At 51.7% G+C, this 26671-nt stretch overlaps 1 protein-coding gene across 1 annotated transcript in view; it reads right to left on the reverse strand.

Moving 5' to 3' along the window:
* The window catches only part of VWF (von Willebrand factor), a 122320-nt gene that overhangs the window by 84783 nt on the left and 10866 nt on the right, over window positions 1–26671 (reverse strand). The window contains exons 5-10 of the mRNA XM_055568893.1: window positions 26336–26544; window positions 25357–25478; window positions 7291–7507; window positions 5500–5622; window positions 4526–4637; window positions 3516–3562 (exon numbers count right to left, since the gene is read on the reverse strand). Of these exons, the coding sequence (XP_055424868.1) occupies window positions 3516–3562; window positions 4526–4637; window positions 5500–5622; window positions 7291–7507; window positions 25357–25478; window positions 26336–26544 (830 nt within the window). The remainder of the gene's footprint in view (window positions 1–3515; window positions 3563–4525; window positions 4638–5499; window positions 5623–7290; window positions 7508–25356; window positions 25479–26335; window positions 26545–26671) is intronic.

Below are 26671 nucleotides of genomic sequence, written 5' to 3' on the forward strand. Positions count from 1 at the left end.
CCAACACACCCTGGACCACAGACCATCTGCGGGGGGGAAGGGGGCTCTGCCATCATCTCCAGTGATGCCTGCTGGCCCCACCCCACTCAGGGCATCCCCATCTTGGGGCCCACAATGGCCCCACTGAAGCCCAGGCAGTATCCGGAGTCCTTCCCAGCCCCCCTCTCCACATCCCCTCTCCACCTTCTCCTCTACAGAGAAATAACCAGAGACACATGCCATGGCTGTTCCACAAAGTGGGAGCCCTCCTTCCCGGCCCTGTCACCCCCAGCCTGCAAACAGCAAAGACTTGTCCTCCATGACACCGATCTGCTCTGCACCCCGAGTTCCCCCTAAGTGGGCCCTACAGCCAGTTCCGTCTCCAGGGGCTGATGCTGGGCCTGTCACACAGTCAGGAGCCCCCAAAGGCCTAAGGTGGAGGTGGGGGGGGAGGGTGCCAGCTGCCCACCTGTCAAAGACCAGGCTTATCAGCCCCTGACTACCACCTCATGCCTATATCTGCACTGAAAGGCACAGCGGGCATGGGGTGGGACCCCAACTTAGGGTCCAGGTGTGGCCCTGCCCTTGGAAGTCAGGGGGAGGGCAAGTAGCCCTCAAACCTCCATTAAAACCCTTAATCAGAGACTTCCCTGGCAGTCCAGTGGCTAAAACTCCAATCTCCCAGTGCAGGGGGCCCAGGTTCCATTCCTGGTCAGGGAACTAGATCCCGCATGCCACAACTAAGACCCAGCACAGCCAAATAAATCAATATTTTTTTTTAATAAAATAAAATAAACAACAGAGTTGGGAGGGCTTCCAGATTGGTGAGCTTATCTACACTCAGGAGGTGGTGACTCCCGTTCCACAGGGAAAGAAGTTCCTGGGCTCAGGACCCTTCCAGAGCTTGCTCTGTGTACCTCTTCATCTAGCGTTTGTATCCTTCATATTTTTTTTTTGTAATAAGCTGGTAATAGTAAGTGTAGTGTTTGCCCAAGTTCTGTGAGCCATTCTAGCAGTTACCATGGCTGGCATCAGAAGTAGGGGCGCTTGGTTGCAGACCTTCACCTCCGGGTTCTGCACTAACCCTGGGTAGTTAGGCTCAGAAATGCAGTGAAGTGTGGGGCACCCAGGTGGCGTCCAGTAAGTCAGAGAATGGGCTGTTGTGGGGAAAACACGAACTCATGGTCTCAGAGCAGTGAGCAGAAACAAAACATGACTTCCCACTGCACTGCCCCCCAAGAAGGGCACAAACAAGGGGTCAGTCTTTGTGGAAGTCAGAGCATAACGGGCAGTGATTAGGGGCAAGGGTGGGCAAGGGTCACCCCGGCTGATCGCAGCCAAGCTGGAATTCCAAATCCACAGGTGTCACGAGAAAGCCTTTTTAAAAAAGATACTTGTTTATTTGGCTTCATCGAGTCTTAGCTGCGATGCGTGGCCTTAGTTGCTCCGTGGCATGTGGGATCTTACTTCCTCGACCAGGGATCAAACACACACCCCCTGCATTACAAGGCAGATTCCTAACCACTGGACCGTCAGGGAAGTCCTGAAAAAGCCTTTTTGAAAGGGATTTTTCAGATGCTGTCATCTTTCTACAAAGTGACACAGCCCTGGGTATCACAGCTCTTGACCCCGTCACAGGGAAATGGGTGGGAATGCTTCCCCCAGCCTCTCTCTGTTTTCTCAAGAGGACTCCAATCTGAGTAAGAAGTTGGACTTGCCTTATCTCTGACAATGCCCAGGAAAAGAAAGGTCAATGAGAGAATCCGCAAGCATTCAAAAGCAAAACCTTGGGGCCTGAATCTACTCCGATCTGATTTCCTGCTCTGACCTCCCCTGATGGACATCCTTAAGTTTCCCGGGAATCAGAAGTCTGAATATTGTATTTAGCTTATCTCCTTGGTACAACTGAGGGATAGGGCTGCCTCACAGGAAACCCGGGAACACAGCCATGCTGGACAGCCGTGAGCCCGGGGGGCTGGAGGAGGAGCCAAAAGGATGGGCTACACAGTGACGCTTACCCAAGCCCTGCCCACAGTTTCCAGAGAAGACCAAGTTCTGCCAAGAGCACGCCCAAAACATTCCCAGCCACTTGGTCAGCAAAAGGCAGCTGGACATGCCACTGGCCACCACTGGACGCAGCCGGTGGGCAATAAAGGTTTGGGTCGTCTCCTGCAACTTCCAATTAGCTTGATTTCATGGGGGTCCTGGACACGTGTGTGTGTGTGTGTGTGTGTGTGTGTTAGTCACTCAGTCATGTTTGACTCTTTGCGACCCCGTGGACTGTAGCCCACCAGGCTCTTCTGTCCATGGAATTCTCCAGGCAAGAATACTGGAGTAGGTTGCCATTCCCTTCTCCAGGAGATCTTCCCAATCCAGGGATTGAACACAGGTCTCCTGAACTGCAGGCAAATTCATACTGTCTGAGCCACTGGGGAAGTCAACCCACACAGCAAGTACGAAACAGAGGTCAGGCAGTTGTGAGTTTGAGTCTGTGAGTTGTGAGTTTGTCTCTATATTATAGAAGCTGTGTGACTCTGGGTGAGTTACTTGACCTCTCTGAACCTGTTTCCTCTTTTGTAAAATGAGAATAAATTGCACCTGCCTCATAACGAATAGAAAATGTCATGTAACTGACCGAAAGGGGAGACGCATCAGGAGAAGAGCCAGGGTCATGGAGGGGGGCAGCTGGAGGGGAGGAGGCAAAGGGAGATCTGAGCAGACAAAATCTGCCATAGATGGAGTTGGGGCTAAACAGAGGAGAAAGTAAAAGGCAGAGATTATATTCAAACTTTTCCTAAATGGATTTTCCAGGGTGGAGACAGGGTAGGAGAAATCACTGGGTGGCCTGGTTTCTCTAGCTCTTGTGGTGCTGTGCTCAGTTGCTCAAACATGTCCGACTCTTTGCAACCCCATGGACTGTAGCCCACCAGGCTCCTCTGTCCATAGGATTCTCCAGCCAAGAATACTGGAGTGGGTTGCCATTTCCTCCCCCAAGGGATCTTCCCAACCCAGGGATCAAACCCAAGTCTCCTGTGGCTCCTGCATTGCAGGCAGATTCTTTACCTGCCTCAGATTCTTTTACTGAGACACCTGTGAAGCCCTTGGATCCCGCCAAGGTCTTTGGCTCAGGCATTCTGGAAAATTCCAGAAATTTCTCACGTCAACTTTAAAGAACCATCAAGCCCTTCTTCCTCTTAATTTTCCAAGGAATCTGCGTCATCTTTGTTTAGTCATCCATGACCTTGCAAGTTTCACAGCTCACGCAACTGTAATCCTCTGAGCAAATAGGTGACAGGAAATAGGGTGAAAGCTTTGCCCAGCTGCAGTCTCTCGCTTCACTGCCGGGGGCCTCCCTTGGCTGGCCGGAAAGGAACAGTTTAGCACAGCTGGTGCTGCAGCTGTGAACAGGGGTTGCATCCAGCCTGCATATCCAGGTGAGGAGAGGCTGCCTGGCTACGTGGTCCTCCCCGTCTGGTAAGGGAGGCTGCACCTCTCCACCGGGAGGAGGGCAGTGGGTGTGGGGGGAAGCTCCCTACCTGGACAGTCCTCATTGCTGCAGACCCACTGGCTGTTTCGGCAGATGCTGGTGGAGAGAGAAGCACAGGTTATGGGTGGGTCTGCAGAGGCAGGCATCCATGAACGGATTTGGAGAGGGCACTGCCACCCCACAGCCCCCAAGGAGGGGTATGGGACCAGAAAATCACCCAAATCAGAGGGGGCTTCAGGAGGGGAAGGTGCACCCAGTGGGGCTTCAGCCGCAGAGGAATCATGGAGACAATGCCAAGGCAAGGGAGCAAACCCTGACAGACAGACAGAAGAGGGAAACCAAGCGAGTCCACCCAGGCACGAAGCAGTTGAATTGCTACCCTCTCAACACACACACACACACACACACGCACACGCACATACACAAACACACACATACATACACATGCACACACATACATGCACAGACACACAAACACATGTGCACACACATGCACACCCATACACATATATATAAACACAACACACACACATACACATATAAACACACATATACAAAATGCACACACATACACACACATATTGCTGGTGGAAGACAGAAACAGTGGACTCTGACGGGGAAACGCCCTGACCCGTGCTCGGCAGCCCTGGAGACTCCTGGAAGACAGCCCAGGAGGGAAAGGCAGCCAGGGACAAGGTCTTGAGGTGTTCCCCTCCCCTGTGTGTGGGGGCGGGGACACCCAGAGGGGCTTCTGGAAGAAATGGCTTGAGAGAAGCAAAGGCAACAGGGAGAAAGAGTCGCTTATTAAAGCATGGCTGGCAGTGCGGCTAGAGACGCTGTTTGCCCGTGAAGCGGCCTTCCCCCCAACCCCCCTCCTCCAGGCAGATCTGTATGTAACCCTTGCTCCTCATCGTCAACCTCCACGGCCTTTCCCAAACCACCCCCAGCCCAGGCCTGGTCCTGCTCCACCTGCTGGTGCCCCGAATGCCCCTGCTGGCCCAGCGGCCCCTCCCCAGCCCCTGGCAGCTCCCCAAACCTGCACTGGTCAGCCCCAGTTACCAGGTGTTGCAGTCTCGTGAGAGGGAGGCTCCTGGAGGGTATGGCTTTCCAGCATGCACACAGGGACACTCGGTACTTTCCACACAGCGGCCTTCATCCAGGAGCTGTCCCTCTGGGTCAAGGGCATCAAGACAAAGACTCAGCCTTGTCACCATCATGACTCATCTCGCAACCACAGAAGCCCCGGGGTGGTCATCTGCTCAGGGCTTCTTGCAGAAAGCTCAAAGGACTCATTCTATGAAGCTGATCTTTCAGTTTGCAAAGTGAGGGGGTGGGGCGGGTGGGGGCTATTTATCTCCACTCTAGTGATGAAGCAATGGGGGAAAGAGTTTTGTTCAAGGCCTTCCAGAAAGGAAGCCATGAGTCTAGGCTGAAGGCTTCTCCCAGAAAGCTCAAAGAATTTCTTTTCTATCTTGCACAGAGGTGGGGGAAGATTGTTTGTCTCCATGTTCGTCTCAAAGACATGGAGGCAAATGTTTCGTTCAAAGTCTTCCAGTACGCAAGTCGCGAGTGGAAAACACACAGCACTCACTCTCAGTAATTAACCAGGACTTTTCACCAAAGCTCTCAAGATCTCTCCTGGAAGAGACTCTTTTTCAGCTGAGCTCACATGGCCAACCCAGGACAGAGTTTAGACTGTCCTTCTCCCAGACCACTCCCTGACTCTTAACTGAGAAAACACTGCAGCTCAGATAGAGCCATGAGCCACCCTCTCCCCCAAACAAAGTCACTGTTGGAGCCCAGATCACCCTACTCCCCAGGCACACATGCGCTTTCGTGGATATGGAAAACATAAATTAAAAATAAATGCCAACTTAATTCTGGCCACTCTGTACAAAGACTTTTAAAAAAGTAAATAAAGGGCCTCTGAATTTAGCGATGGGGAATAAACACAAGCAGCCTTCATCTGGCTTCTCCGAGCCAAGGGCACTGGCGAGGTCTCAGGTTTGTAAATAAAGTGGGACGTCTGTTACCAGGGCAGCTGCAGCCATCCACACACTGCTCCCGACACACTTCGGTGATACTCAGGCTCCGGCAGGTCCTGTGGCATGGGGACACACACTCCTTGTACTCCATGCCCGCAGGGCAGTCTGGTCCTGAAACGGAAAACCCAGGAGTCTCCCTGGAGCCAGTCCCCTCCAGGAAGCATCTCACAGGCCAAGAGGTGCTCAGAGCCCTTGAGGCCCCCTTGTCTGGCCCCTCTGTCTTCAGTGCCCCAGGGGCCATCTCCACTTCAGTGGCACCCCAGTGGTCAGTGTCACCTCCCAGGCGATCCGCTGACCACTCCTGCCCTGAAGGGGCATCTTCCACCTTGTGGGGCCTGGTTAAGACTCAGCAGGGTCACCTGGCACCACCATGCTCCCCCTCAGACACCTGATTGCCACAAACAACTGGCCACTCGTTTGCTTCTCTGCTCTGTCCTTTTCTCTTAAACCGCTCTCCGGGGGCTGCCAAATGCCTCCAGGCTGAAAATGCAAGGCCCCCAAGGCCACACAAGCCAGAAATGGTGTCTTCCATCCTATCCCTCTTCTGAGGGCTCCTCTTCCTCAAGAACTTGGGCTCGGGATTTCCCTGGTGTCCAATGATTAGGGCTTCGCCTTCCAATGCAGGGGGTGTAGGTTTGATCCCTGGTCAGGGAGCTAAGATCTCACATGGCCAAAATAAAATAAAACAGAAGGAATATTGTAACAAATTCAATAAAGATTTTAAAAATGGTCCACATCAAAAAATTTTTTTGAAAAAAGAAAGAGATTGGGTTCAATCAGACACCCCACCCAGAAATGGGCGCACAGCATCTTCCATGCTAGGAGATGGTCATTCCTATCTATGTCCACTGAGTGGCAGGACTGCACTTGGAGCGCAGTTCCCACTGGACCCAGCACTTCATGGATAAGGACGGCTCTCCTTTGTCTCTCTACTGGCCGCTGACTGATGCTCAGGCGGAAGAACCAGAAGGACCTAGCATCCCAAACCGCCTCTCCTCCAAGATACCTCGGTCATCTGCCCCTCCTACCTCAAAGACCTGAAAAGACAGCCACTCCCCCTTCCAGAGGCCAACTCAGCTGTCAACAACCACCCTTCTCACACCCCCACAGCAAAGATGAAAAGCTCTAACTTAGAAGCTGGAAACACACACGGAAAGGCGTGTGTGTGTGTGTGTGTGTGTGTGTGTGTGTAAACATTCGGGCTGCCTGCCCTGCACCATCAGCCAGTGTGATCTACGGGAAGCCTGCGGGGGCAGGGCGGGGGAAGGAGGAGGAGGTTGCCTGTAAGTGACTGCAGCTGCTCCTAGTTCTTCACGATAATTTGGGAGTGGGAACTATCACGATGACTAGTGACCCGGTGAGATTAGACGACGGTGCGGGGGAGGGATGGAGAGTACCAGCCAGAGGAGAGAAGGGAGGCAATGACAGTCAGGGGCTTGAGAAAAGCCTGCCAGGATGCCGAGATCACCGCCCTGCTCCAGGTCAGTTTCAGACTTGAACGGATGAGACCCCCGGCAGAGCTGGGGAACAGCTTTTGAGTCCACGAGGAAGCGGGGAGGCCGGGCGTGACAACAGAGGCAGGAGATATGGGGACTTTGCCAGGGGGACCTTTCAAACCTCCTTGACGCCCTAGGGAGGGGACTCGCTCTGTGAGCCGGGAACAGGGGGCAGGAGCCGAGCGGGAACCGGGGCCTCAGTCAGCACCCGCTACTTGGGGTGGGACACCCAGGACGGGCCCCACCCACCCCGGCGGGAGGTGGGGTCCCCGCGCAGACTCACGGCAAGAGCTGTGGTCCGCCCAGCCGTACAGCAGCATCCCCTGCTGGGCGCAGGCGCGGGCGTACTCCAGGAGCACAGGGCAGGGGCACCGCAGCCCCTGGGCGCATGCGCACAGCATCCGCTCACACAGGGCCACGAAAGGCTCGGGGTCCACCAGGGCGTGGCAGCGGGCGAACACGGAGGCCGTCTTCAGAAGCTGGCACTTCTCCCACAGGCCCTGCGGGAAGGAAAGGCCACCTAGGAAGGCTGCCACCCACACGGCCGGGTGTCCCCTGACCTCGGGGCTTGGAGACCCGCCACGCCCGGAAATCCAAGACCGCTCTCTCACACCCAGGAGGTGCTTGTCCACGCCTATCAGACGAAGCAGTCCAGCAGTTGGTGGAACTCTGTCGGACCCCTGTTTGGTGGGGCGCCCCCAGGCCAGGGCAGCCTTGTGAACTGAGCCCTGGAAATGCAGATGCCAGGGGCCTGGCCTGCAGGGGCAGACAGTGTCCTCTGAAGGGGAAGGGTAAAGAGATTCTGTGAGTGAAAGGAGCAGAACTTGAAGTTCTTGTGGAAATCCACCGGAGGCTGTGAGGATCCCAGTGAGGAAGGCCAGGCATCTGATCCTCACCCACCTGGTCACCTCCCCTCCCTGAGCTTGGTTCCTCCATCAGAGATGAGGTTTACAAAACAGACCCTCCAGGCTTCATCCCCAGAGACTTAAACTCCACGTGTCCGGGATGAAGCTGAGCAAACATTTCCAAGATGGTTCCTGGGATGGACCAGACTGGACCAGTTCCCATCAGCAAAAACATGCCAGGACTCTACAGAGTGTCCCAGGGGTGCTGCCAGTTGAGGGATTTTCCTAGGTTTTATAACTTTGTTGACAACCTAAACCCCATAACACAAGCAGGTTTGGAACTGTTCTCACTAATGACTCCTGGACACGTTAGTATAAACACCCCTCCCTGTAAGTTGTATTTGTGAGCATCTTCACATTCTGCATTTTGGTAATTTTTCTCAATAACATGCATGCCAAGTCTCTTCGGTCATGTCTGACTCTGTGCAACCCTATGGACTACAGCCTGCCAGGCTCCACTGTCCATGGGATTCTCCAGGGAAGAATACTAGAGTGGGTTGCCATTTCCTCCTCCAGGGGATCTTCCCCACCCAGGGATCGAACCCACGTCTCTTAGGTCTACCTGCATTGGCAAGCAGGTTCTTTACCACTAGTGCCATATCAGAGATGTTAAATCATGAAAAAAAAAACATGCGTTGGTAATTTTTAAACTCATGTTTTTGTTTTTCACAATTTAACATTTCTGAAATCAGAGCACATCTTAAAATCAATATCGCACTTTGTCTTCAATTTGACATGAGGCAGTATTGTTGCTATAGCTGATGCACGCAGGGTACACAATTTCCTTCCTGTACAGGCATGTTCTCAGAGTGAGGGAAGCCAGCTGTTGATGGAAGGACTTCAGCTAAAATGAAGGAAGTACAAGAAGAGCGAGCTGAATCCTAGAGGGTCAATCAGAGCAAATCGGCATTCATAAAGGGGATGGTGAAAAAGAGCAAACAAGTGACCAGTTTTCAGGAGAGAGAACTCCAATCTGCTCTAAGTGTACAAGGTCAATCAGGACAAGGCTGGTTCTGACCAAGGAGCTAGCCCCGTGGTCTCTAGAGGAATAGAAATCTGACCCAGTGCTTCTTACCACTGGGGAGAGCCCCCTGGGGGGAGCCCCATTGTCTCGTGGTGGTCTCGGGGAAATGTGTATCCTGCCCACAGTGCCCTGCCCTTGCCTGACTTGCACAGTTTGCCATCAGAAACAGGGCCCTAATCGCCACAGGCCCCTGGGAGGACCCAGGGAGCTCCAAGGCCAGCTGGCACAAGCAGTTGGGCGTAACTGGCTCCCTCTGCATCTGAGAAAAGCAGCAGTCACATGGACTGCTAAATTGCAAAGCTGCAGCAAGCAGGCTTGTGCAAGGACGATTAGCAGCTCTGCAAACTGAGAGCTGTGGCTGAGAACAGCCTCCCTCCCTCCATGACCCTACCCTCCTGAGCTCTCCCCCGCACCCTCACATGGCAGAGAAAAAGCAGCAGCTTAAGTCCAGCTTTGCCCCAGTCTGGTGGTGGGGATGGGGACAAAGCTCATTCTTCCGTGGAAAAGGGCGTCCTGGAGTAAAACGAGACTCCAGCTGCAGACACTGCCTCACAGGTGGACACATGGAGCAAGTGACTGATGAACAAAGATGGCCGCCTTGGGCCTGTCTTCCTGAGGTGATGACATGCGCCTTTCCTTTACCACCTGAGTGCTTCAGATGGGGGAAACTGAGGTTTCTGAAGACAACACCAGCAAGAGCCTTTCCCTGGATCTGGTATGTCATCACAGCCCCGGGCCCAGCTCTTTCTCTTCCCTGTGCTGGCTGTGTGACCCTAGCTGCTTACCTAACCCCACCTCCTCTGTGGAGGCAATAATAACAGTGCCTATTTGAAAAGATTATGTCAAACTATGACTGCACCAAACTATGACTTGGACCATGAAAAGACATAAGTCAGAGCTATGTTTTTTCCAGTAGTCATGTACAGATGTGAGAGTTGGACCATACAGAAGGCTGAGCGCTGAGGAACTGATGCTTTCGAATTGTGGTGTCGAAGAAGATTCTTAAGAGTCCCTTGGACAGCAAGGAGATCAAACTAGTCAATCCTAAAGGAAATCAATCCTGAATATTCATTGGAAGGACTGATGCTAAAGCTGAAGCTCCAATACTTTGGCCACCTGATAACTCATAAGAGCTGACTCATTAGAAAAGACCCTGATGCTGGGAAAGATTGAGGGCATGAGGAGAAGGGGGCGACAGAGGATGAGATGGTTGGATGGCATCATGGACTCAATGGACAAACTCCAGGAGATAGTGGAGGACAGGGGAGTCTGACGTGCTGCAGTCCGTGGGGTCACAAAGAGTCGGATGTGACTTAGCAACTGAACGACAATCCGAAAGGATGAAAGTGAAGATTGGATGGAATAATGCACGCCAGAGGTAAGAAATGGTGACCCCGTTTCACCATCATCATTGTCACTGACATTGATATCCTGGCCACCAGAGAGAGCCCTTCCACTGTCCGTACTGCAATCAGGCATCTCTTCAGACTAGTGAACAGGTCACCAGCAGGACAGAAGGATATCTTTGTCCCTTTTCCCATCTCCATCTACCTGGGCTGTACAGGGGTGAATGGTTGCCAAGGCAACACTCAATTCACTAGTATCTTGGGGGTTCCCTGGTCAACAGAGGGCTGCTGTTATTGATCTTTTCTTTGGGACAGTCACAGTCCTCCAGAACAAGGTGGGTGTCTTTCCAGTTGGGGTGGCTGGGGGAGGACCCCACTTTTCTTTCTAGTAGACAGGTCTAAGAATCTCCATCATCACTGGCACCTGAGACTCCAGGAAGGAGGCTGAGGCTTGTGTCTGATTCTTTCCATCCTGTCCCACTGCCTGGCCCATCAGAAACGCCACTCAGGATCTTCCCTAGTGGTCCAGGGGTTAAGACTTCACCTTCCAAGGCAGGGGGTGCAGGTTCCATCCCTAGTTGCGGAACTAAGTTCCTCTAAGCCTCACAGCCAAAACACCAAAACATAAAACAAGCAGTCAGTTCAGTTCAGTCGCTCAGTCGTGTCCGACTCTTTGCAACCCCATGAACCGCAGCACGCCAGGCTTCCCTGTCCATCACCAACTCCCGGAGTCTACCCAAGCCCATGTCCACTGAGTCAGTGATGCCATCCAACCATCTCATCCTCTGCCATCCCCTTCTCCTCCTGCCCTCAATCTTTCCCAGCATCAGGGTCTTTTGAAATGAGTCAGCTCTTCGCATCAGGTGGCCAAAGTATTGGAGTTTCAGTTTCAACATCAGTCCTTCCAATGAACACCCAGGACTGATCTCCTTTAGGATGGACTGGTTGGATCTCCTTGCAGTCCAAGGAACTCTCAAGAGTCTTCTCCAACACCACAGTTCAAAAGCACCAATTCTTCGGCGCTCAGCTTTCTTTATAGTCCAACTCTCACATCCATACGTGACCACTGGAAAAACCATAGCCTTGACTAGACCGACCTTTGTTGACAAAGTAATGTCTCTGCTTTTTAATATGCTGTCTAGGTTGGTCATAACTTTCCTTCCAAGGAGTAAGCATCTTTTAACGTCAATATTGTGACAAATTCAATAAAGACATTTTTTTTTAACGTGCTATGCTTTAGTCACTCAGTCATGTCTGACTCTTTGCGACCCCATGGACTGCAGCCTGCCAGGCTCCTCTGTCCACAGGGATGCGCCAGGCAAGAACACTGGAGTGGGTTGCCATGCCCTCCTCCAGGTGATCTTCCGCACCCAGGGATCAAACCCAGGTCTCCCGCATTGCAAGCGGATCCTTTACTGTATGAGCCACCAGAGAAGCTCTTTAAAATAAGTTCACATAAAATTTTTTAAAAATGTGGAGGAGGTTACTGGTCTCTTACAGGGCAGTTGAGGGCACCCTTGGGGTAGGGGCAGGAGCTTAGGCACTTGCCTACCTCTTGCCACACACACAATTTGGAACCAGAGGGAAAAAAAAAAACAAAGGCAACTCCATGGGGTTTTCTAGTGCTGGCTCCCATTGCCTGGGCTGTAGGACAGTGGCTTTGAGCAGTCCCTGCACCACATGACCAGCTCCCAGGCACAGGGACCAGGCCCCTCAGCGGACACAGAACCAATCAGAGGAAGGGAGAAACCCAGGAGTCCAGGCATCCCCTCCCCCTTTCAGAGCCCAGGGTAGGGGAGCAGGGTCCAGCGTGGCTCGTCTCCAGCTGGCCCACCTTCATCCCTGCTGGAAGGAAAAGTGGGAACAGTACTCCAGCACATTTCCTGGGAGGTCCCTGGAGGTAGTAAATGGTTTTCAGAAAGCCTTAGCAAGAAGGGTGGGTTCTGATCACTTGCCTGCAGGAGGGAGTGGATTTCTGCAGACACGGCCACCTCCCTTAGAACAGTTCCTGAGGCCTCGACCATCTGCATCCAAAACCTGCCTAGGCTTTCTTTCTCAGAGAAAAGGAACAAGCTGTCCTCTGGTCAGCCCTGGCCTGAGCTTGGTCACGAGAGTGACCACAGTGTGAAGGTCAGGGAGGATTTCCAGATGCCTGCCAGACTTTAAAGCCCAGCTGGCCTTACCCCACAACGGTAGCACAGTGGCACACCTGGCCTGCCATCTGCTCCTTCCAGGATCCCCTGATCCATCACCTACATCCTGATTCGTCCCAGGGCACACAGCCTGATTCGTCCCAGCGCACTCCATCCACTGTAGGGTTTGGTGAGCAGGCCTGGGTTTTCATGCCTATTACCACATGCCCTCATGGAACCCAAGTTATCTGTGATATAGGTGTGCTTTGCCTGTCTCCTTGTCCATGGGAACTGGACATAGCCATGAGTGGCAGTGTTGGGTGGGTCAGGAGGACACAAGTTCCTGAGTAGCTGAGCACCCCTGCCAGGCCAGGCCAGGCCCCAGGCAGGATACTTCCATGGATACAAGTCCAAGATGGAACTGTTGTGTCCTCTGAGAGCCATGGAGAGACAGGGACCAGTAGGAGGTGACCATATTGTCACTCAGCAAGCATTTAGCTGTGTGGTCAATAGAAAAGGCAAGTCTAGGTCCCATCCCCACTTGGAGGGCCAAGTCCCAGCACATGAGGGAGGCAGGGAGGCCTGGCCTTCCATGGCCTGAGCCCAGCCTCCTTCTCTCACTCACCCCTCCCCCTCCCCATGTCCTGCATTACTGATAGTTTCCTGAACACATCCCAATGTCTCCTTCAATTTCTTGCACATCTACTATGTCCAGGCGCTGTGCCAGGCAAGACCCACAATAGAAAGCTAGTTCGATGTTCCCATAGGCTCCTGGGTGCATCTACTCTGGTCTCCATTTCCGGGGTCATCTCCCCATTTCCCTGCAGGCTTTTCAAAGACAGGAGCTGTATTCCCAAATCATTAAAGTGTTCCCAAGGCATGAAAGTGAAAGTGTTAGTTGATCAGTCGTGTCTGACTCTTGTCGACCCCATAGACTGTAGCACGCCAGGCTCCACCGTCCATGGGATTCTCCAGGCAAGAATACTGGAGTGGGTAGCCATTCCTTTCTCCAGGGGATCTTCCTGACCCAGGGATCGAACCCAGGTCTCCCACATTGCAGACCAATTCTTTATCATCTGAGCCACCAGGGAAGCCCAAGACATGCATACCAGGCTGTACAAAAGAGCTAAATCAACAGTCACAACAACGGCAATGAGAGAGTCATATCCTCCAGTTCTCAGGGAGTTTTCAATCTACCTGCACCAAGTATTTCCATGGGGAAGGTTTATATAATGGCCTGAAGACCTGGTCTCAGTGTAAATGTGTTTTCCCAAGGGTGTGGCCAATCACAGCAAGAAGAAAGCTGCCGCCGAGATGCCAGGGAAGGAGGTACAGTCTGAACCAGGCTCTGGACACCACATAGGACTTATGTTTCAGGCCACACCAGACAAGGCCGACGGCCAAATTCAGGCAGCAGGAGACAGAGTAATTACGGTCAAGGCAAACCCTGCGTTGCTAACAGATGCCCCAGGAAAGGCACAGCTGCCCCTGGGACGCTGCTCCGATAGGTCAGTGCCTGGGCTTCTCCTAGCAGCTAATTCTGATCCTTGTCATGGTCCCAACCTTGTGGACTCTCCTTGAAACAGCTGCTGTTTTCTCCCAAGCTGGTCCTCCAGACCCTCTCTTTGTTACTCCCCGAGTAAAGCACTAGGAGGTGTCTTTCTCTGATTCATTCCAGGGCACTCCATCCACCGTAGGATTTAGTGAGCAGGCCTGGGTTCCCAAGCCTGTTGCCATGTGTCCTCATGGAACCCAAGCCATCCATGACATAGATGTGTCTCCATATGTCTCCTCGCCCGAGGGAGTGGACACAGTCATGCCCAGCAGTGTTGGGTGGGCCAGGGGGACTCAAGGAGTGGGCAGCTTCCTCTGACTGCTCATCACTCACCCAAGGCCACTGACCTATAGAGCCCTGAGCTGATGGACCTGCAGATTCTCCACCCTTCTACTGCTTTAAAGACAGACAGACCACACCCCTCTCCCCTCCATGGTGGTCTGTGCTCTCTGTAACCCAACAAATAAAGTTGTTTCAGAGACCCGCAGGTCACCCACTCCCACACAGAGGCCTGAAGACCCCTTCAAAGAACACAAACCTCGAGACTTCCCTCGTGGTCCAGAGGCTAAGACTCCATGCTCCCAATGCAGGGGCCCAAGTTTGATCCCTGGTCAGGGAACTAGATCCCCCATGCTGCAACTGAGATCCAGGACAGCCAAGTGAAAAACAAGTAAATAATTTTTAAATAAAGTTTAAAAAATTTTTTTTAAAGAACCCAAACCTCAGAGGCTAAATACAGCCTTTCTGATTTAGAAACTGAGGCAGGAGAAAATAAAGAATTCAATAGGTCAGCAGTTCTCAAAGTGTGGTCCAGGGACCCCCAGCAAATTCCCAAGAACCTTGCAGGAATCCTCAAGATCAAAACTAGTTTCGTAATAACACTAAGATGTCATCTGACCTTTATGCTCTCATTCTTTTGTAAAGCACAGTGGAATTTTCCAGAGACTACATGATGTGTGGACTCACAACAGGCCGGCTACAGACGCAAATGTAAGAACCAGCTGCTTTCTCTCAAGCCAGACAGTGACGAAGTTTGTAGAACTGTGAGACAACACCATCCTCCTCCCAGCGTTTTTTTTGTTTGGAATTTATAGTCATTTTTATTAAAAAGATAGTATTCGTGTTAAATTGGAGAAGGAAATGGCAAGCCACTCCAGTATCCTTGCCTGGGAAATCCCATGGACGGAGGAGCCTGGCAGGCTACAGTCCATGAGATCGCAAGAGTCAGACATGACTTAGCAACTGAGCAAACACACATTCATGTTAAATATCATGTCTTAGTTTTAAATAAATGTATATGTTTACAGTTTTTCTTTTCGATATCTAATAGGGTAAATATTTGGAGATGGCAATGGCAACCCACTCCAGTACTCTTGCCTGGAAAATCCCATGGACAGAGGAGCCTGGAAGGCTGCAGTCCATGGGGTCGTGAAGAGTCGGACACAACTGAGCAACTTCACTTTCACTTTTCACTTTCATGCATTGGAGAAGGAAATGGCAACCCACTCCAGTGTTCTTGCCTGGAGAATCCCAGGGATGGGGGAACCTGGCGGGCTGCTGTCTATGGGGTCACACAGAGTCGGACACGACTGAAGCGACTTAGCAGCAACAGCAGCAGCAGCAGGGTAAATATTGACAGGCATAAGCCATATAAACACACACTCTGGTACTTCCCTAGTGGTCCAGCGGCTAAGACTCTGTGCTCCCAATGCAGGGGGCCTGGGTTCAGTCCCTGGTTATGGAACTAGATCCCGTGTGCCACAACCAAGAGTTTAAATTCTGCAACTAAAGGCCCCACACGCTGAAATGAAGATCGAAGATCCCACATTCCACAACTAAAACCCAGCACATGTTAAAAAAACATATATTATTTTTTAAAAAGCAGACTCTTTGGGATCCTCAATTATCTTTAAGAGTGTAAAGCAGTCCTCAGTCAATTTAGTTTGCCAACAGCTATACTGGTGAAGGAGTCACTGCACTGAACTCAAACCCTGATTTCACGCCACAGGCCAGGCACCTGCCACTTAGCCACAGTTCACCTGGTTTTCCACGACCCCAATGCCCCCCACTCCCCGCCTTGTTTCCTATCAGTCAGATCAGAAAACAATGTAGCCCAGTGGATATAGCACAGGTTTTAGAAAGACCAACCCCATCGCTCACAAAATGTGTGACTTCAGGAAGATCATCTCCCCTCTTGGTACCTTTATTTCCTCACCCTTAAAAGAGGGAGATTGTGGAAGAGATGGAAAGTTGTCCGGATCCATTCCTCCCTTCTTTCTTATTCAGAAAACTGCTGGGCACAGAGCCACTGAGAACAAAGATTTGATTTTTCAGCCTCCCTTGCAGCTGGGAGTGGTCATAAGACTAAGCTTTGCTCCCCTCGCTAACCCCAACATAAGCAGGAAGGTCGTGTGTGACTCCCAAGAAGCAGCCCCCAAAGGAAGGGGTGCTTCTTTCAACCCTTCTCTTTCTATGACCGGAATGTGGTCATGATGTCTGATGCTTAAGCTGCCATTTTGGGCCATGAGGCTGAGGACAACAGGGAAACGAGACCGAAGGACCCTTCACCCAACACCATCGCATCAGTACTGGACATCCCACTCCGTACTCCTTCTCAGTGAGAGAGAAATACACTGCTCTACCATGGAAGCTGTTTCTACTTTAGCTATCCTGGCACAGCAGGACCTAGTCCTAAATGAGACAGCAATGCCTGCCTTCAACTTTCCTGCAAAATAAACCTAAATGACATAACTCAGGGAGTGCAATCGACTGCTTGTAACTGTTGTCATTGCCTGCTGTCAGTATTAGCCAAACAGCTCGAAGATGGCTTCTCCTCAGCTCTCTGCTAAACCATTCTGGCAGGGAGACCAAAGAGGGTCAGATAATTCACTTCCAGCATCTCCCTGGCTCCGATGCCCAGCATTAGCTACTTCTGTCTTCCTGCATCTCTCGTCTGTGGTGCCAGAGGCTGGCGAGAGCGCGCCAGCCCCAGTCCATCAAGCCATGACCTCACCCTGCCTGGGTGGGTGTGCAGACCCAATTGGAGTCCAACTTAATCACATTTTCAGTTCATTAAAAAGCACCAGGCCTCCTCCCTGGAGATGCCAAGCCAGTTGGAGGGAGAGGGAGAGAAAAGTTCATCTCCTCAAGGGCAGACGGGGTGGGGGCGGAGGGGATCGAGGAGATAAAAAACAGGAGTGAGAGATCTGGAGCTCAGCTCTTGTGTTGGTTCTGGAACAGTTGACAAAGGAGCAGGGGTGGGGGGCATTCCTAGGTCTGGAGTGAACAAAGAGGAGACTAACAGATAAAGTGCAAGATTGTTCAGGCCAGCCTTGAAGTGGGTGTTCAGCAGCTGTCCCCTGGGGAGGTCTGGAGGCGCCTAGACCTGAAGTGGTCCAAAGCCGTGGGTTCAGGAATTCACCCCCAGGGAAGGTCCCAGTTTCTTATTGCTCAGCCTGCAAGGATGAGTGGGGGAGGGTTGCTGATTCTATTTATAACTTCTGCCTGGCTTGGGATTCCCTCCCACATTCCAAGATCTGGCTCAAAAGACCCCATGAAACTGGCTCATAGATTTCCACTAAACGGATGCTTTCTGTGAAGCTGGAGATTGCTCTCTCTGAGATAGTCAGAATACAGCCTTCATGAGAAGTAGGATAACTGGATATGTCCCTGAAGTCCCCAGTGCCAAGGGAGATGGCTGCAGAACCCTCCAAAGGACCCATCCCACCCACTGTGCTCCTGGGCAGCATCTGAGAAGGGGTCAGGGCAGGACCAGCTGGCCGGGAGGACAAAAGCTTGGCATCAGCCCCGGTTTCCCAGTTTGGGGTTTGTCCAAGCTCTGGGTCTGGAACAGCTCCACCCACCCTGCTCCCAGTCAGAAAGGGTCATCAGCTCTGTGATAAGAACTGTTGCACCACATGCCCCTTAACTAACTCCGGATGGCATTCACATGGTCCACTTTCATGGTTGTTCACTGTCTCTTATGTGTCTTGTCCCTGAGTGAGATTGCAAATACAACGTCAATAAAAAAATCTCAGTAAATACATGCCATCAGGCACCTGCAGCTTCCTATCCTCGCCAGGAGGGGAGGAAGGGAAAGAAAACCACTTGGGGAAAGTCTCGGGAATGTGTGTGTGTGTGTATGTGTATATACATGTGTGTGTGTATGTGTGTGTGTGTAAGTGCATATGTGTATGTATAGGTGTATATTGTGTGTATGTATGTGCCTATGTGTAAACTAAACTTTAGTTTTCCACTAAACTAAAGCATCCGTTTAGTGGAAATCTATCAGCCAGTTTCATGGGATCTTTTGAGCCAGATCTTGGAATGTGGGAGGAAATGTGCTGGGTTAGGGATGCATTTGCATCTGCTTAATTTAAGGGAAGCTTCCCTGGTGTGGCTCAGCAGTAAAGAATCCATCTGCAATGCAGAAGACCCAGGAGACTCAGGTTCAATCCCTGGGTGGGGAAGATCCCCTGGAGGAGGAAATGACAACCCACTCCAGTATTCTTGCCTGGGAAATTCCATGGACAGAAGAGCCTGGCGGGCACAGTTCATGGGGTTGCAGAGAGTCAAACACGACTGAGCAAGTGAACACACACACACAATTTTAGGGAAAACTTGAAACCCAGTGGCAGCCCCTGAACTCTGCCATGAAGCTAGACTTCCAAAGGCAGAATGGCCAGGGTCACTGTCCCACCACCACCACCAGCCCACGGGCTCCCTGCCCCTCCTGCCTCCCTTGCACTCAGATGGGTAAGGGGATTTGCTGGAAAGGGAAAGGGTGCTTATTTCCTCAGTGGTCGGTATCGGGCAGAGCTTTGCTGGTCTTCAGAGGGGAGACTGAGCTGCAGAACAGGGGTGCAACTACGTGAGGACACAGCAAAGCTCTAGAAACCACGGATTCTTGGATTTTGGCAAAGTCCCCAAAATAAATCCTCACTCCTTAACCTCTGGATGACTTAAGAGAGCAGTTCTCATACCACAGAAAGGGGAATGTGTGTGTGTGTGTGTACACATGTGTGTATGCATATGTGTATATGTGTATGTGTGTGCATATGTGTACATGTGTGTGTGTTTATAGGCGTGTGTTGTGTATGTGTGTGCCTATGTGTATATGTGTGTCTTTGTGTGTATTGCATATGTGTGTGTATATATGTATTCGTGTGTATGTGTGTGTGTACTGTATGTGTGTATGCATGTGTATATATAGGTGTATATGTGTATTGTGTGTGTATATGAGTGCGTGTGTGTATATGTGTATATAAATAGGCGTGTATATGCGTGCATACTTGTGTTCAAAACCCAACTCAGATCTACTCATCACTGGGACCCAGTGGGTGGGCCCCCTCTGCAGAGCCAGGTCAGGTCCCTGATAACTAACTCCTCCAGGGTTCCTGGATTACAAGGATCTCTTCTTGAGATACATTGACCTTCCCTGAACCAGACTCTCCAGGCACAGTTGCTTTCTCTAAGAATCCAACTATTCTACCAAACAAACAAACGTAACAAAATTCATCCCAATCTCCAAGAAAAGTCTATTCTAGGCCATGAATGCAGGAGGCCAGGAGAGGAAGCAAGGATGCCAGGAGTGGATGTGGCCAGTAAGCCCTCAGCTCTGCCAGGGCACTGAATCCCTCCCCGACGAGGTCACCTCCCTCCAGGCCTGTGAACTTCCTCCCAGGGCAGCTGTGGACAGAAATAGGAGAAAGACCTGGGTACGCACTTTGCAAATAAAAGGTGTGGGCAATATTTCATGAGGCTGTGAAGAGTGAATTGCATTGTTCCCAACAGAACGGGTATTTTGTGTGCCTGTTTGTGCCATGCGGGGAACTGTTATGGTCATTCAAAGTAAACATGAGTGTTTACAAATGTTAGCTCCAGCGCAGACAGGTGACTTCTTAGGGGAAGAGGCTTTACAGGTGAACAGTGGGTTCTTCAGAGGAGGCAAGGAGGAGAAGATGTGCAGACACGAACAGCAACAGAACAAAAGAAATAAGGATTGTGTTCACTCACACACACACAAAACACTAAAATCGGAACCAGAGGAAAACAGGCAATCTGGGACTTTTAGGTGACTGATAGGAGCACCACTGGACGTGAAGTCCTGAGTAAGATTTGGAGAAAGCAGACTGCAGGGATCTTACTTCCCCAGTATTCAGCGCCACTGAGGGGGCATCCCTTGTGGCTCAAGATGGTAAAGAATCTGCCTGCAATGCAGGAGACCCAGATTTGATCCCTGGGTCAGGAAGATCCCCTAGAGAAAAGAATGTCAACCCATTCCGGTATTCTTGCCTGGGGAATTCCACGGACAGATGAGTCCGGCAGGCTACAGCCGATGGGGTCACAACCACTCGGACACGACTAAGCGACTAACGCTCCTTAAATTCCTTAAAACAGCACTTTCCCAGCAGGTGATGGTAAAGTGTCTCAAAAAAAGGGTGTCTTTTTCTAATTAGAAAGAACATCGCATAGACCAGCAGCATCCCCCACCCGGCCTCCCGGAGCTCTGGGCTTCACACTGCAGACAGGACTCCAGGATAAAAACTAAGATCCCTGTGTAAGGTTCAACCCACGCTGACATTACCTAGGCTGTCAGAATTTTTTTTTTTAAGTGACCTAAGGATCTTTCTAAAACGTTCACTGTGCAGTGGAGTTACCTGCAAATGAATACCAATTATTTGAATATCTATAGTTTGGCACTTTTTATTACTAGGTCTGCACCCTAAGCCCCAGACGCCAGCAGCCCTGCCCTCGGAGAAGCTAAATAGTACTGCAAATCTTTGTGCAATCAAACAAGCCATTATGCGTCCCAGTAGAGAGGCTCCGGTTTTGTTGGCATAACAAGGAAACATTCATTCCCCCGGGTATAAGTAATATGACCTGGCTCTCAACGAGCTGACTTCTTGCTGCCACCTCGGAAAGACAGAGAGCCCCTGGCGGCTGGATCAGCACCGTCTCCCCCACCGAACACTTGGCCACTGAATATGGCTCTTGGAGCCACAGTGGCAGACTCTTGTAAAGGGATTTACCAGCCCCGACTTCTGACTGAACCCAGGGACCCAGCGAGACCCAACAGGCTGTGGACAATTCGAGATCGCAGGTATCACCTCCTGGACATGTGTTTTCCAGCCAATGAGGGCACCCCGCTCGTGCACAAACACAGCCTGATTGGATGATGAAGCCCCGCCCCCTCTTCTCAGGTAAACAGCCTGAAACTGGAGTTCAGGAGGAACTTGTGCCTTGGGAGGTGTGAGTGTTCGGGGGCCTTGGCCCAGCTCTGAGAAATTAGTAACCAGTTTCTTAAACTGGTCCCAGGACACTGGTTAGTAAGAACCTTAACGCACCCAGGAGACAAAGTGAGTAGCGAGTGTACAGTTGGAGCCCCCAAAGGCCCAGGGGAGACAAACAGGGCCTCTGTGGATTCTCTGCCCCCACCTCCCCACCTCTGTCTCCAGGAGACAGAGTGCCAGGCTCCCTCCTCCACTCGGGCCTCTGTATCAGGTTTCCCCATTTGGAAATCCGCTCTTCACCTCCCACTTCTTAGGTGTACACGAGAGTATTCCTTTGTACCCCGAGGGTGGGAGCATTTATCTTGAGCTTACTCTATGATGCCTGTGTTTTGCAAACTAAAGTGAGACAAAGCCCATGCCCTGGGTGTCAGAGGTGCCCATGAGCTGCCCACCTAACTCACTAATTAACTCCCCCACCCCCCACCCCCTTAATCCCCCGTCACACACTCAATCCTACCCCTGCCTAGAGAACACTGGAAAGGGCGGAAGACAGCTAACCACAACCATCGGTGGAAGTGGAAGTTTGGAAACAAAAGAAAGAGATGGTAAAACCCCTTCTCAGCTCCTCGCTGCTCAGGGCTTCTGGAGTCCCCTCAGCCCCAAATTCCCCTGGGTTACAAGCAGCCCCAGAAGAAAAGCTGGCTTCTGCCTGTTCCCCACCCTCCGTGTCCGGGTGCCTCTGCGCCTCACTCTCCTTCTAACCCCACGCTGTGCTCAACTCCCCCAGAAAGAATGGGGTTATAGCTGGGGGGAGAGGAGGAGAGAAAGAAGGAAGTTTGAGCTTAACACTTCAAGTGCTATGTGTGTTTGGCCTGCTTCCCCGACTCCTGCTCTCAAAGTGCGGCCACCCCAGGGGCAAATGCAGACTCAAAAATAATAATAACAATAACAGCTCAGCCAATTGAGCTGAGCGCTAAGCACTCCACACGTATCCTTTTATAAGGATACGTGGAGCAGGCACTTGTCTGTTGTTTATTTTACATATGTGGAAACTGAGGCTTGGAGAAGGCAAGTGTCCTGCCCAGAGTTACCAATCTGGTAAACGGTCCAGGGATAGGAAAGCTGGAAGGGCTACAAGGGCAAGTGTCTGCTTTTTCAAAGTTTTCCTGAAAAGAAGAGGGAACTATCCCCTTTCCCAAGACAATACCCTCTCCTCCCGGGGTTTGGAACTCAGTCCGTCTCTGTCAGCTGCCAGTGCTGTGCTGTGTTCTAGGTGACAGAGATGTTTAGGGCCTAGCTGGGAAAACCTAGCACCACTGAAACATTGGAAACCCAAGGAAAAGAGGCGTTAGGAATGGACTTGTTGATACATTAGAGATTGTGGTTATAGCGTAGGCAGCTGAAATGAACATGACCCAGAGCATTTTCCTGCGCCTGACATACTCCTTGGTTCGGAAGATAAACTGTTCCTTGAAAGTGGAAAGACTGAGTAATAATGAAGCTTTCTCATGCTAAGGTAAGGGGGTGTGTGTGTGTGCGCATGGTGTGGTGTGTTTTATTTAACTTCTGGAATAAGAGTAGGCTAGAATTTCTCCACTTATGTGCAGATTTGTTCTACAAATGAAGAATCCTCGGTTATGACTGTGGGGTGGCCCATTCCCTGGATAAATAACCCCACCTAATTTGCATCCATCCATCCACTGAATATTTACTGAGTGAAAGTGTTAGTCACTTCAGTTGTGTCCAACTCTTTGTGACCTCATGGACTGTAGCCCTCCAAGTTCCTCTGTCCATAGGGATTTCCCAGACAAGAACACTGGAGTGGGTTGCCATGCCCTCCTCCCGGGGATCTTCCCGACCCAGGGATCAAACCCAGGTCTCCTGCATTGGAGGCATCTGAGCCACCAGGGAAGTTCTATTATCAACTCTCTCTTTAGCTCAACCCAGAGAAACACACAATCAAAGAGTTTTAGAGCTGAAGGCAGCAAGATTCATGGAGCCAGACTCCTGAAGGAAAACAAGTCTGGAATCATCACTTGGGTGGCCTGAGGTGGTACAGCCAGAACAGCAGAGGATGGGGCAGGGCAGGGTGTGGACTCTGACTCTGCAGTGCTCGCTAATGACTCAGGGCAGCTCCTTAATCGCACCCCCCTCCACCCAGCTCTGGTTTCCCTCATCGCTCTGCACAACCACACAGTCCCAGAGGAGGGGCTTACTTGGCCTGTCAAGTCCCATCATGGCAGTGGTTCTGGGGATAAGCAGAGGTCACCCTCTCCCTGCATGATGGTAGGTTGGAACATCGTGCGTGCTCCCTGGATGAGAGGCAGGGAGGTGATGCTGTCAGGTAGCCAAGCTCTACAGGGGACGTTGGGTGCAATGCAGACGCCCTTCGGAGCAGGACTCACCCACCAGAAGCTGAGCGTGTTGGCTGCTGGGGGCTTATAGCCGAGTCACTCTGCAGGCACCGCCCTCAATCTAGGGGAGCCGTCCTGCCTCCTCATCCAGAGGCAGCCTCCATCCACTGACCGACTGGTCAGTGTGGGCCCCTAGCCCCATGGGGCCACCCAGCTTTCAGAACTCCTTGAAGGGCCGGCTGAGGCCTTGATTGGAACTACACAGCATTCAGCTTCTCCCCCTGCACAGCCCTGCCTCTCTCACACCCTGAGAGCCACTCCCTGCTCACAAACCTCCACTTTCCAGGAACCTGACTTACAAGGATCTCATTCCCCAGACAGCGGCGAAGTCTCTGAGCGCAGCCTGTTCAGGGCACTGCATGTTGACAAGAGCCCAGCTGCACCCCAGAGCCATGCTGCTCTCTCCTCCCTCAGCCCTGGCAGCCTGACCCCTGAGAAGAGGAGGTCCTCCATTGAGGGAGGTCTTTCCTACCTAAAGCATCCCGACACCCCCCACACAGAAGCACAGAGACCATCTTGTCTCCACCTACAGAAGGCGGAGGCAAGGTGCGTCCTGCAGATCACTCCCACCTGGACCCCTTCTCCCCAAATGGGATCATAAAGGGTAGCCCTGAAGAGGAAGGAGCTGCTAAGAACTGGGGGAGGGATGGGCGGAGTCACCACCAGAGCTGAGACTCAAATGGAAGCATGTGGACAAGGAAGCCACGTGACCACAGAGGGAACGAGTGAAGGGATGGGGCCACAAGCCAAGGAGCCCCACACCCAAAGAGCTGGAAGAGACAAGGGGGCTCTCCCCTAGACCTCTGGAGGGACCCAGCTCTGCAGACACCTTGAAACCAAATTCAGCCTTCTGCCTTCTGGTACTGTAAGAATATATATCCGTAGCTGTAAGTCAGTGAGTTTGAGACAGTCTGCCACTCCAGCCTCAGGAAACTCTGACAACATCCAAGCTGGTGGCTGGTAGCAGGCCCTGCCCCTCCCCTCCCCACAGTGTCTCCCCTTCCCCCAGTTTCTCCCCTCCCCCACCCAAATATAAAGTAACCCCCTCCCTGCTGATTGCTGGTGAGACTTCAGGTCCTTGCCCTCTATTTGTGCTTTATAACAACCACTTATCGGGCCCTTAAAAAGATATGGTTTTCTAGACTTCCTTGGTGGCACAATGAATAAGAATCCACATGCCAACGCAGGGGATGCGGGTTCGATTCCTGGTCGGAGCAACTCAGCCTTCGAGCTGCAGCTACTGACGCCTGCACGCCCTAGAGCCCATGCTCTGCAACAAGAGGAGCCACCACATTGAATAGGTCATGTAACACAACCAGAAAAAGCCCGTGCAGAGCAACAAAGACCCAGAGCACCCAAAAATAAATATTTTTTAAAAATGGTTTTCCACAGCAGAATTTCAGACAGGTAGCAGGTGACAATGGGGATATTTGGGGCTGAGGGGGCATTGGAATGTAAAACAGGAAAGTATAGTAACTCCCTGTACCGACTCATTGGACCAGGCCCATCTCTCGAGTTCCAGGCCCAGGACAGTATTATTAACAAGATTAGGGTCAGCCCAACTCGAACCACAGTTGGTTTTCCAGAGGAAAGGGGCACATGGGACACAGAGCAGCCAGAGGGGCCCTCCAAGGTGGACCCCGTCCTCTCCAGGATGGAGGACCTGGGATGGGACCTCATTCTGCCTCTTGACTCCTAAAGCCCCGCACCACCCAGATCACGCCCAGCCTAGGTGACCCACCTTCTGCAGCTCGGAGGAGACGTTGCAGGAGCTGCTGGGAGGGGACACCCGAGGGCACCGCTGCTCCTCACTGCTCAGGGCCCAGGAGTTTGCAAAGTCGTAGGGGTCTGAGGTCAGGGTTCCTGTAGAGAAAGGTTCAGGAGGATGGAGCTACGGTCATGAGACCTGGGACTGCTGGGTGAAAACTCCGGATCTGTAGGCATCTGAATCAACTTTGTTTAGATTTGAACACAGCCCTGTGCAGCAGGGGTTTTGATGTTATTTAGTTACTCAGTCATGTCCGACTCTTTGTGACCCCACAGACTGTAGCCCGCTAGGCTCCTCTGTGCTTGGGAATTTTCCAGGCAAGAATACTGGAGTGGGTTGCCATTTCCTCTTCCAGGGGATCTTCCCGAGCCAGGGATCAAACCCATGTCTCTTGCATTGGCTGGCAGGTTCTTTGCCACCAGGATTCTTTTCTGAGCCACCAGGGAAGCCCACATAAATGTTTATGTAATTGAAATTTTCAGAAGAAAAATGAGGATTAGCAGTGGTTTTCACATAGTCCATATCATTATACTTCCTATTTCTCATGAACACACACACACACACATACATGCGCATGTACACACATGCACACATGCACACGTACACACATGCACACGTACACATAAACTGGCAGAGGACCACCTTTTATAGATTTCATGTGTGAAGTTCCATCACAGTGGCACAGGAGGACCTGTTCAGATCATCCAGCATTTATCAAACATCTACCATGTGGGGAATTCAAAGTTGAACCAAGTCAGGTCTGAGGATCCCCAAGATCTGACTTGAGGACAGATCTAGGCCTTGAGGTGGAATGCTAAGAGATAAAGTTCATGAGATAAACTGAGGTGAGGATTCAGGGAAGGTAGAACACCAGGGGAGGAGTCCCAGCATAGGTTGGTGAGCAGGGTAACACAACCACAGCCTCGGGGAACGCTGTCCCAGAAAATCTTACCTTCTTGAGTCCTGAAGTCATCTTCGGCGAAGATGTTAAAGTCACCGCACAGCCCACAGGTCTTGTTGAAGTGTCTGTCCGACAGCAGGATTTGGAAGTTCCCGCTGCCGTCGATCCTGGCCACAAAGCCATAAGACTCGCTGGACAGCTTGTGGTGCCCAGCCTGGGTCTCCAGGTACAGCCCTCTGGTGGCATAGGGCATGGAGACGCTGGGGAGACAGGAGAAGCTCAGGAAGGGGCCATTTTCTGGGAGTTCCTCCACCCATCAACCTGATCGTGTTCTGCAGGGTTCAGACTGCCATGCAGAGGCTGGGATCCTGGTCTCGGAGTCAGGAT

Source organism: Bubalus kerabau, chromosome 1, assembly GCF_029407905.1.
Source record: "Bubalus kerabau isolate K-KA32 ecotype Philippines breed swamp buffalo chromosome 1, PCC_UOA_SB_1v2, whole genome shotgun sequence".
Classification (NCBI taxonomy): Eukaryota; Metazoa; Chordata; class Mammalia; order Artiodactyla; family Bovidae; genus Bubalus; species Bubalus kerabau.